This window comes from Amaranthus tricolor, chromosome 12 (genome assembly GCF_026212465.1).
Source record: "Amaranthus tricolor cultivar Red isolate AtriRed21 chromosome 12, ASM2621246v1, whole genome shotgun sequence".
In the NCBI taxonomy this organism is placed as follows: Eukaryota; Viridiplantae; Streptophyta; class Magnoliopsida; order Caryophyllales; family Amaranthaceae; genus Amaranthus; species Amaranthus tricolor.
In genome coordinates this window covers 9,821,714-9,834,035 of record NC_080058.1, presented here as the reverse complement: position 1 = coordinate 9,834,035, position 12,322 = coordinate 9,821,714, and the positions used below count along the sequence as shown (strand labels likewise).

The 12,322-nt window shown below is 34.9% G+C and overlaps 1 protein-coding gene across 1 annotated transcript; it reads left to right on the top strand.

Annotated features, from left to right (window-relative positions):
- The first annotated feature begins 7,733 nt into the window (after positions 1-7,733).
- On the top strand, positions 7,734-12,227 carry LOC130828953 (calreticulin). The gene is made up of 14 exons (XM_057694999.1): positions 7,734-7,911; positions 8,947-9,054; positions 9,164-9,356; positions 9,458-9,716; positions 9,814-9,870; positions 9,985-10,032; positions 10,112-10,198; positions 10,312-10,369; positions 10,458-10,525; positions 10,616-10,711; positions 10,805-10,852; positions 11,265-11,294; positions 11,388-11,468; positions 11,596-12,227. The coding sequence occupies exons 1-14, from the start codon at positions 7,809-7,811 to the stop codon at positions 11,605-11,607; spliced, it is 1,248 nt and encodes a 415-aa protein (XP_057550982.1). The 5' UTR covers positions 7,734-7,808; the 3' UTR covers positions 11,608-12,227.
- The last annotated feature ends 95 nt before the right edge of the window (positions 12,228-12,322 follow it).

Genomic DNA, 12,322 nt, shown 5'->3' with positions numbered 1-12,322 from the left:
AAACATTTGGAAATAATTGATTGTCTATTAAGGTTGTCTCATCGTGAGACTTTAATTGGGTCAGCCCAAACTATTTTTTAAAAAATTGCTTCTTGTACAAGTGCGAACTTAAATTTCATTGTTTTTTCTATATATATTTTTACTAATAGACCTTTTATATGGACCCGTCTCATGGTAAGACGGTCTCATACAAGAAGGACTGTTGTAAAATAGACTAATAAGTTCCTTACAAGAGTCTGAAAAAAGTACTTACAAAAGTCTCAAAATTCTTAAGTCAAAAGACCCTTATTGGACCCAATAAGAATCCTAGACCCATTAGACTCGACGACTCTAGATATGTTCAGACCCTTAAGGTCCTAGTCCAGGTCTCAATCCGTTGAAAATAAATGAATTTGGGTTCGAATTTGAGTCCAATAATGGTTGGACCCGCCCTAGACCCGCACCATTATTTTCCTTCATCGTTGTTTACTAATAATGACATTGTGAGAGGTAGAGGTGTTCAAAATAGATTCGATGGCCCAATATTTACCCGACCTTGTAACCGAAGACATCAATATGAATTTAAAATTATGTAAAAATCAATGTGAATTTAAAAATATGTAAAAATCAATTTGAACCGACCTAAAATATTTGACCCGAAATTGACCCAATAATCTGAATGAACATGTAACACCCCGGCCCCTTGGACCGCTGGTGACTACTCTTGGAGACTGTAAACTAGCTCCACAAACCAACATAAGTCTTTCCAGCGCACTTTGGCCTCACTCGTGCGCACCCGGGAAAACTTCCCAGGAGGTCACCCATCCTATGATTGCTCTCCACCAAGCACGCTTAACTGTGGAGTTCTTAGCAAATGGGCTCCCTAGAAAAGAAGATGCACCTTATCTTTTGTTTTTTGTTAGTTTCCTCGATTTCATTTTTGGGAATGGATTGGGGTATTAGGCTAAAATCCATTGTGCTAAACAGAGAATTACCTTTAGAGGCCCTAAGGGAAATAAACTAACCTACCAAGAAACTACTTCCGAGCCACCAAAGTCCAAGCTTATCTCTGCCTTAAATCTCCGGACCCATCTTAGGAAAGGCTACCCCGTATATTTGTGCCATGTAAAGGACACGAGCATGAAAGAGGACGAGTTAGGAGAGATACCTGTAGTTAAGGAGTTTGTTGATGTGTTCCCAAATGAGATTCCAAAGATGCCACCTGTGAGAGGGTTAGACTTCAAGATTGACTTAGTTTCGGAAATAGAACCCATTTCAAAGGCACCTTATAGGATGGCACCTGCCGAGTTACAAGAGTTGAAGGTACAACTTGAGGATTTGTTGGATAAAGGATATATAAGACCAAGTGTATCACCTTGAAGAGCCCCAGTGTTATTTGTTAGGAAGAAAGATGGAGCATTGAGACTATGTATTGATTATAGGGATTTTAATAGTGTGTCGGTGAAGAATAAGTATCCACTTCCTAGGATTGAGGATCTATTCGATCAACTTAGGGGTGCAGGGGTATTTTCAAAGATTTATTTGAGATCAGGTTATCATCAATTACGAATTGCAGAAGAGGATATAGCCAAAACAGCTTTTCGAACGAGGTATGGCCATTATGAGTTCACAGTCATGCCCTTTGGACTTACTAATGCGCCTGCTGTCTTTATGGACCTTATGAATAGGACTTTTCAGCCTTATTTGGATAAGTTTGTAGTTGTTTTTATTGATGATATCTTAGTGTACTCTATGAATCGAGAAGAGCATGAGGCTCATTTGAGGAAAGTTTTAGAGATTTTAAGAGAGAATAAGTTGTATGCCAAGTTTTCAACATGTGAATTTTGGTTGGAAAAGGTAGCATTTTTGGGGCATGTAATTACAAAGGATGGAGTAATGGTAGATCCCTCGAAGGTTCAAGCAGTAATGAACTGGCCTAAACCCACTAATGTGACAGAAGTGAGAACTTTCTTAGGGCTAGCCAGATACTATAGGAGATTTGTGAAAAATTTCTCGAGAGTCGCTCAACCTATCACTAATTTGATGAAGAAGACCACTAAGTTTCAATGGGATGAGAAGTGTGAAGCGGCATTCCAAGAGTTGAAATCAAGGCTTACCTCTGCTCCTGTGCTGACCTTACCGAATGAAAGTGGAGAATATGAGGTTTATAAAGATGCATCTAAGAATGGACTAGGTTGTGTGTTGATGCAAGATGGGAAAATAGTAGCATATGCTTCACGACAACTTAAGCCGCATGAGAAGAGTTACCCCACACATGACTTAGAATTGGGAGTTGTAGTCTTTGCATTGAAAATTTGAAGACATTATTTATTCGGAGTAAAGTGTAAGATTTATACTGATCACAAGAGTTTGAGGTTCTTGTACACTCAAAAGGAGTTGAATATGAGGCAAAGACGATGGTTAGAACTCATTAAGGATTATGATCTGGATTTGAAGTATTGTGAAGGAAAGGCAAACAAAGTAGCTGATGCTCTGTGTAGGAAGTCAAGTCATACAATAAATGCATTAATTTTAGCAGATGAGTTGTGTGAAGAGATTCGTAGGATGAACTTAGAAGTGGTAGAATATGGATATGTGGGTACTCAATTGAATGGAATGACGATTGAATCCGATATTTTTGAGGAAATTAGGGTGAAGCAAGTTACGGATAATTGGTTAACTAAATTGAAGAAGTTGAAGGAGGATGGTCAAGCACCTGAGTTCGAAAGTGATGAAAATGGCGTAATGAAGTATAAAGGAAGATAGTGCATACCGCATGACGAGGAGCTTAAGACTAAGATTATGACTAAAGCCCATAATTCCCCATACTCAATACATCCTGGTGGTGATAAGATGTACAAGGATCTTAAGAAGAACTTTTGGTGGCCCAACATGAAGCGTGAAGTTGCAGGCTTTGTGGCGAAGTGTCTAATGTGTCAGAAGGTAAAAATTCAACATATGAAGCAGGGGGGAAAATTGCAACCATTAGAAGTACCTGGATGGAAATGGGAGTCGATTTCAATGGACTTTGTAGTAGGATTGCCAAAGTCAAAAACAGGGAAGAATGCCATATGGGTGATAGTGGATCGATTAACAAAAACAGCAAGGTTTATAGCGATGAAGAATACTTAGACAATGCAACAGATGGCAGACGCGTATTTTCAAGAGGTAGTGAGATTGCATGGTGTGCCTAAGGACATTGTATCGGATAGAGATTCGAGGTTTCTGTCTAAATTTTGGAAGATGCTACAAGAAGCAGTGGGCACGGTACTAAAGTTTAGTACTAATTTCATCCAGCAACAGATGGTCAAACAGAGAGAACGATTCAGACTCTTGAGGATTTGTTAAGAGCATGTGTTATGGATTTTGGTGGATCTTGGGAGGATAATTTGATGTATGTAGAGTTTTCTTACAATAATAGTTTTCATTCTAGCATAGGAATGGCACCTTACGAAGCCCTATATGCGAGAAAGTGTAGGAGTCCTATATGTTGGAATGATGTTAATGAGTCGTAAGGATTAGGACCAGACATGATTGAGGAGACTACAAAGAAGGTAAGGATGATCCAAGAAATTATGAGGGGCGTGCAAGATCGTCAGAAGTCGTATGCAGACAACAGGAGGAGAGCATTAGAGTTTGAAGTAGGTGAAAAAGTTTTGCTCAAAGTGTCACCAACCAAGGGTATCATGAGATTTGGTAGGAAGGGTAAATTGAGTCCTCATTTTATAGGTCCTTATGAAGTATTGGAACGAATTGGGGAAGTAGCCTATAGATTAACATTACCTATGAACCTAGCCAAAGTCCACAATGTCTTCCATGTATCCCAACTCCTAAAATATGTCCATGATCCTTCCTATATCATACAACCTGAAACTATTGAACTTGATGAAACCCTTACCTTTGAAGAAAAACCAATAAAAATCCTTGATACCAAAACAAGATGTACTCGGAACAAGGAAATTAAGTTGGTCAAGATATTATGGACGAACCAGCAAACCAAAGAAGCCACATGGGAAACCGAAGTTGACAAGACAAAGCAATACCCAAAACTTTTCGAACAGGTACGTTGAGTTTCGAGGACGAAACTTTTTAAATAGGGGGGTGGTGCGAGTCTATCAAATCGTCCAATTTCTTTTAAAACTTCAGTAGTTAACTTTAAGTTCGAGGACGAACTTTTGTTTTAAGGGGGAGTGTATGTAACAACCGTTTTTTTTTTTTAAAAAAAATAATAATAATAAATAAATTTCAGAAAATTAAAATAAAAAAAAATAAAAATAAAAATAACTCCCCATTAACAATAACTTCCCACTTCTCCCTTAAAATCTTATAACCAACCTCACTTACCTATTATAAATTAAACCAATCACCCTTAATTTCATTCACATTATTACTCACACTTCCTTCTTCTCCTACAAATTACTTCCTCCATCTCCCATTTGCTTAAAATTCAGTCAAGAAAACGCAAGATTTTGATATTAAAGACAACAGATTCGTAGACAGAGATTATTAGGAGCGTACGTTGTCTAGGATTGCGTGACAAGGTAATTCTCAATGTCCATCTAATTAGGACTATCCCGTTAGTATTATGTGCTAAGTGATAATTAATGTGTTTAAATGGGTGCATGATTTGATATGACATTATTTTATATGATGTTATGTTTTATATATTCTCAAATTATATTTATTATTATTTTTGTCAAACTTGAATTTATAATTTTTTTTATTTCGATAAAATTTATATTATTATTTTGATAACGAAATTAGATACGATTTAAATTGGAAGAGAAATATTTGTGATATTAATTCCTATTGCTACCAGTTGATGTTAGAATGGTGATTTTGAAAATGATATTTCAGTTGGATATTCCTGAGATATATATTTATTGGGAAAAATTTATCATCCCAACATAAAATAAATAATGTATGTTTATTATATGTTTGTGTGCACGCGACTAATTATTAAAATATATTAAATCATGTAAAGTGTAACATGAGGGAAATGAAGCTCTTATATTTGTTGTGATCCAAGTATAAGGGTGATGAACAGGTTGCCCTGTTTGGTTAGTATAGCTGCCGACAGGTATTATTATTATTTCTGATACTTGATACGATGTTTGGTCTTCCTTCTATTTGTTGTGATCCAAGTAGAAGGGGTGTGCACACTAGGGTTCCCTGAGACTACTCTGCTGGCCTTGAATTATTTGAGGTGACGACCTCTTGATGAAGTAGGTATAGGGGTAAAGCCTCGGCCTACTGGCGTTCTCGTTGCCTCAAATTAAAAATTGATTATGTGTTTGTCATTATTAAATATCAAATTAATAAATTGGTTTATGTGATATTATATATATTGTTTTCTCAAATTGTTTTCTATTAAACTCAGCTATATGTTATTTTTTTAAATTATTTCCATTTTGATTATATTGTATTTTCTTAAATCATTTTCAAACTTAATCGTTTTACGGGATGGAGTTGGAATTATTCAATTTCCTGATTTTGGGAGTTTTCCCTTGTTTTTTCTTGCATTCTTATGTTGCAGGTTATTGATTGCGTGGGAATCGTGGAGTGAGGATCACCTAGAAACATAGCTTTTGTTAGAGTCGTATTTCAGTTTAAATTTTACCTTAAATTGTTTAAATTTTATATGGACATAGATTGCGTTTCAGTCTTCTCTTATGTTGTAAGACCCTTTGTTGAATTTAAAGTTATTAAGTTATTTCTTAGTCGTTAAGCCTTACATCTATTTTATTAGAAATAGATGTGGCGGTAACACTCCCATGAGTAGGTTTTGGCTCATGTTTTTCATTAAAGGTGTTTTCAAAAGTTCGACCTATTCTGAGGGTGTTACAGAACACCTCTAATGAGAGGGTGTATCCCACTTGAGAAATGATTTGTCTTTAATGGTTTTGTATTTTTTTCACATAAGGGCTCTAATAGATGGTCAATTTTAGATGTTCGGTCTCCTCTTCTTTATGGATGGCAAAATGGGCGATTGGATGCATTATATCCTCCCTATATTCATACCCACCTAAACTTTTAATACCACCACCTACTCACCACCAATGGTGGGTAAAATTTTCTTAACCACGCCTGCCACTTGGATATACATTTAAACCCATCTCCATTGAATATGATCAACTAGGTATACCCATTATGAATATACCAACCTTATACCCACCTCACATTCACTCCAAATTTGAATTTTATACTCCATTAATTTTACAAATTCAATTGTACATATAATTTTGTTTAAACCATACAATGAATTAAAAAATAATATCCTGTTTAAACCATATAATTTTGTTTAAACCATATAATTTGCGTTTTATACCAGTGGTCTGGTTTGACAGTTAAATCAGGCCAAACCAAAAATTTTGGTCTGAAAAATTTCCATGCCGGACTGAATCGTTTAAATCACCAGACTGGACCGAACCAAACCATTCTACAACGGTCTGGTCTGGTTTACGGTTTTTTATTTTTGTGTTTTTTTTCAAATTAATATACGTGTTTATACAAATATTTCACACCTTCAATAACCAAATATAATAATTTGTAATTAGTTGATTGCAGTAACATTATTTAAGTATATATTACTATATAAAAATAACTACATCTCAAAATATCTAGGTAGCAACATATTTTTTTTAAAAAAATTATGATTTATGATCATTGAACAGTTTGCGGTCTGATCTGATCTGGTCTAAAAAGTAAAAAATAGAGACCAGATCATAAACTGTAATTTTTGTACAATTTAACAATTTTTAACTTTTATCCTTTTTATACAATTTAACAATTTTTTACTTTTATCCTTTTTATGTACTATTTTTGTTACATTAGGCATAAAGTTATTGGAGCTTGGTAAATGGTTTTTAGGTTGATTTTTGGTGAATTTTTGACTTTTGACTTTTTAATCGATTGAAATGTTAAAAAAAAAAGTTTGGGAATTGATTTTTTTAGTGAGCTCAAAAGTTGACTTGTAAGCCAAAATGAAGAGGCTAACTTGGTTATCTTTTTCATTGGCTTTTGGTTGATTCACTTTTTCTCTATTAAAAAGCCATCAGTAGATACATAATTTTATCAAACAAAAATCAATTTTTCAAGTATAAAATATTTTTATTACCCGTAACAAAGTCAAAACTACAGTACGTAATACTTTCTTAGTCTCTTTGAATTTGCACTATAAAACTCAACATCTAATGGCTTTTTAAATTTATGGAGCAAAGTCAAAGGTACATATACTTTCTCTGTTTTACTTTACTTGCTACATTTGATTTTTTATCCAATTCAATGTATTATTTTAATTATTTGTATATTGAATCATACACATTTAAAGATTATAAAAAATTTAATAATAGTATAGTTAGTGATCAGACGATTCAAACAAGATACCACTTAATTATTTTTTTATTATATATCAGTTACGATACATAAAATATGCTTGAATAATGAATAGTGCCATTAACAAAAATGTAACGAGTATTTGAGAACTCACAAAGAACCAGTAAAAAAATAGCAATTTTTGATTAATTAACACAAGAACCCGGAGGCAAATTCGGAAACAAAACAATTTAGAAGCAACAATCACAGCTAGGTTGTGTTAACACCCAATCAGAATTCGCCACGTCAAACCAAATGACACTTAAATCCAACGTGTCAAACATTTATACGTCCACGTCAATAATTAATTTAGAATCGGTAATGACTACCAATTAAAAAAAAATTAGATTGAAACTCTGAAATACTCTCCAGTCTCCCATATATAAATCTCGCCTGTTATTGTTATTGGTCACTTTTACATTTCTCATCTTCCCTGTCACTTCTCAGAGTTATCAATGGAGATTCGGAGGCCCAACCCTACCTCTTTCTCTCTAATCCTTCTATTCTCTCTCTTTGCCTTTTCTTCTGCTAAAGTGTTTTTCGAAGAACGATTTGAAGGTATGATTTCACATTCTTTTCGTCGTTTTCGATTTTGAAACTTAGATGTTTTGATTTTAATTCGATCATGATTTCCTTTGATTGTTGATTAGATTACTACATCTATCGTCGTTTTCATCATTAGGCGAATGATGAGACGATGCTTGTTATTCGATTTGTTTTTTGTTTGGATCGTGTGTTTGGTGAGTTTACCATGTTTAATGGCATTGATCTTATGTTGCAGTTATTTTAATCGTGATTGATCTCTTTTCATATGACTATGTGAGGATCTGATTGTGTTGTTTGGTTGCTTCTGTTTAATTGCTTGAATTCAGAGTTTCGGGGTAGATCTGTGAATAATGTGGCTTATTTATTATTTTCCAATTAACTTCTCGTGGATTATGTACATTGAGATATTTTTTTCAGTTAATGATATGACTCTTTTGATTCGTAAAGTAGTCGATGATTTTGTAATGTTCTTTAGATGTTTAATGAATAGCTTTAGTTATTCTTGTCTGTTCCTAGTGATTAGTTTACAATATCAAGGATTGATTATGATACTATGAATATTTAGAAGTAGCATCTAATAAAAAAATGGGTATGAAAATTTGATGTTGTAGACTGGTAAGTGCTGGTTCTAAAATGCTGATCATACTGTACTTAAAAGAGTGATTTAAATTTTTTTAAGACGGTAATTCATTACCTTCATAATTTATTTAGAACTCCATAGCTGAATTTGAATTTAGAGTTTATAGTTGAATTCGTTATTGCTAAAATGATGCAACAATTTTTCTAGAGGTGTTGGTTGCCTTTTGTGAGAAATGTTGCTCCATTTTGGTGAAAGAGGAAGTATTTGTTTTCTACCTTCAACTTTTTGTGCCAATTGGTAACCATTAGAAATTTTATAGCCTTAATTGTCTGTTACAAGTTACAGTCTTGTGAGGATAAACGAATGCATTTACATTTGAGGAGGGTGTACTAGAGGGGTTAATATATTGAGAAATGTGTTCTTTGAATTGTTGTTCTCCTGTTAACATATGTTATTTGGTGATGAAGATGGATGGGAAAATCGTTGGGTTAAATCTGACTGGAAGAAAGATGAGAACATGGCTGGAGAGTGGAATTATACATCCGGTAAATGGAATGGAGATGCTAATGACAAAGGTATTATTCTTTGGTGATATCTTTAAGTGTGAAATTTTTTTTGCTTTTTTTCTCACCTGTTTATTTTAATACTCTGAGTAATTTAAACCAACTTATTTGTGTATTGCAGGTATCCAGACTAGCGAGGATTACAGATTTTACGCCATCTCTGCTGAATTTCCTGAATTCAGCAACAAGGATAAGACCCTAGTTTTCCAGTTTTCTGTTAAGCATGAACAGAAGCTTGACTGTGGGGGTGGTTACATGAAGCTACTCAGTGGTGAAGTCGACCAAAAGAAGTTTGGTGGTGATACCCCATACAGGTAAATGTTCTTCAGTTATTGGGTTTTGATTCTGCAATTAGACTGTTATTCCAAGTGTAAATGGTCACTGATATGGGATGTACTATTCGTTGGCTTTGCAGCATTATGTTTGGTCCTGATATCTGTGGCTACAGTACAAAGAAAGTCCATGCCATTCTTACCTACAATGATACAAATCACTTGATCAAGAAGGAGGTCCCTTGTGAGACTGACCAATTGACTCATGTTTACACTTTCATTCTTCGTCCAGATGCCACCTACAGCATTCTTATCGACAACCAGGAGAAACAAACTGGTAGTCTTTACAATGACTGGGATATACTACCTCCCAAAAAGATCAAGGATCCTGAGGCTAAAAAGGTATCTGCTTTTGAGCATATCTTAAATCTAATGTCCTTATTTGAGGTGGGCTGTTTAACATTTATGCTAATTTCTCTTATGGTTTTGTGCTCTTTAGCCTGAGGACTGGGATGACAAGGAGTATATTCCTGATCCCGAAGACAAGAAACCAGAGGTATTTGCCTAATTTTTCTGATCATTCCTGTGCTATCTTGTATGAAATAAGATGTGTTCGGATATATTTGATTATGTTGGGAACATTGAACTTATTGGTCTCCTAATATTGAAGGGTTATGATGACATTCCTAAGGAGATCACAGATCCTGATGCCAAGAAGGTAATGTGTATAGAATTGGTGTGTAGTCATATTTTGCTCTCTGCAATCAGATATAGCTTACTTGTTAAATGATATTCAGCCTGAGGATTGGGATGATGAGGAAGATGGTGAATGGACTGCCCCAACCATAGCAAACCCCGAGTACAAGGGCCCATGGAAGGCAAAGGTTTGTTCTATTTCTATTTAGTTAAATCTATGTGGTGTTGATTCAATATCAATCATCAATTCTGAGGACTATTAGTGCATAACATATAGTTAATAAGTTTAAACGATTTGCAGAAAATCAAGAACCCTAACTACAAGGGCAAGTGGAAGGCACCCATGATTGACAACCCTGGTCTGTATTTTTTCACCCTTGCAGAATTCTTAGCCCAAAAAGTTCCGAATTTGAGTAAATATCTGAACATATTATTTTAAAATTTCAGAATTCAAGGATGACCCAGAACTCTATGTTTACCCCAACCTCAGATATGTTGGTGTTGAGTTGTGGCAGGTAACATCACATATTTAGCTTTGAATATATGTTTCATACTTCCATTCTACTCTATGTGAGCACAATGCAAATATTGCTTACTTCTCGCAGGTGAAATCTGGCACGCTCTTTGACAATGTCTTAATCACTGATGACCCTGAATATGCTAAGCAGCTTGCTGAAGAAACTTGGGGCAAACAAAAGGATGTAAGTTGATATATTTCTAGTGTGAGAAAAGCATCTCCAGTTTCCAACATCTTGATAGTTCAATTGTTTGACACTGTTTTACGTCTTATGCAGGCTGAGAAGGCTGCCTTTGAAGAGGCCGAGAAGCAGAGAGAAGAGGAGGTATGAGCATAATATCATTTTTCCTGGTCTTTTGTATGTGTAAATGACGATTGTTTAATACTTTTCTTGCTTATAATCCTTAAAATAGAGGATGGAACTATGTGTCACTGTATAAGACTGGGAGGAAGGGACTTTCAGTTGTACAATAGAATATTCTGGAAAACTGAATGTTAGAATGTAGAATATTCTCCAATAGACTTTCACTAGCTGTCCGAGTCAACTAGTTAAAGCTAACACCAAATGGTCCCAAGTTCCTTACCTGTCATTTTTCTAGTATCTTGAACGTACAGTTCATGTGATTTTGTTTGTGGATGTCACTGGGGCCTTTGCTATTGCTTGCTTTATTGTAGGATTCAATCCTTTCTGAACATATATAAATGTTGTGTTCTAACTCAACTTTCAACTCAAACAGGAAACCAAGGATGATCCTGCTGATTCAGATGTAAGTGTCAAACTAGAGCTGAACTTATTGGTCAGTTTCGATAATCATGTCAGTAGCATTAGTTAACCCTTGCAAATTTCATGCTTTTTTTAGGCTGAGGATGAAGATGATGCTGAAGACTCTGATAAGGATGAGGCCGATGATAAATCAGAGGAACAGGAGGAGAATAAGCATGTAATGTTCATTTACCTATTTGTTGGCTTTTTTATGTTTTATTTTTGTAATGAAATAATTCATAAATTGTACAGTGTCGTATTCTGCTTCCTGATGTTCTGATCATGTTCTTGTTTGTGTTATACAGGATGAACTGTGAGGAGCATAGCAATTTGAAGTCTTTAATTTAGATTGTATCAGGTTCAATTTTCTCTTGTCAAATTAAGGCATAGGTTTTTGTTAGGACACCAAGTCAAAAGCCTTGTATGATGGATTGGTTTATCTCATTTGGCATATTTTGGTGGATCATAAAGGATGGCCAAAGAGGATTCCAGTTTTTTATATAAGAACATTTTTACATTAACGACTAACGAAAGTTGTGGAGTGGTATATGAGCTTTTGTCTTTTTGGTTGCATTGCAAATAAAAAAAACGCGAATGCCTCTCAGTATTACCGCTGCTTGTGGAAGTGGACTGACTTCGGTATTTGGGATTTCAATACTTGAATTGATTTGTCGCCAAACAAGTTGATCTTGTACAAAATGCGTAGTTGGTGATGACTAAAATCCCCCTTGTTATTTAGCAATTAGGATTACATTTGGCCAAGCTTGTGCAATTGCCCCTTGCTGGTTGCTCAAATGGATTCAAACGAGTTAGCGCCATTTTTTGTTTTCCACTGTCTTATTGGCCATTACCTCATTTAGACATTTGGTAAGAATACCTCAAGTTTCTTTTATCTAAAAATCAAAGAGATAAATAGTAGTATTTTGCTCGTTTTTTAGATAGTTCTCAACGTGGTGATTTGATGATGCTCCATCGCTTTGAGTGGATCTTTCTCATTACCGTAATTTAAATCCTTATTCTCATTGTAATTCG

Bases quoted from the DNA above. Each gene is read 5' to 3' on its own strand.
- LOC130828953 (XM_057694999.1), top strand. From the start codon at position 7,809: ATGGAGATTCGGAGGCCCAACCCTACCTCTTTCTCTCTAATCCTTCTA. The intron at 9,717-9,813 runs GTATCTGCTTTT...TGTGCTCTTTAG, and splicing joins AGGATCCTGAGGCTAAAAAG to CCTGAGGACTGGGATGACAA. The intron at 10,853-11,264 runs GTATGAGCATAA...CAACTCAAACAG, and splicing joins AGAAGCAGAGAGAAGAGGAG to GAAACCAAGGATGATCCTGC.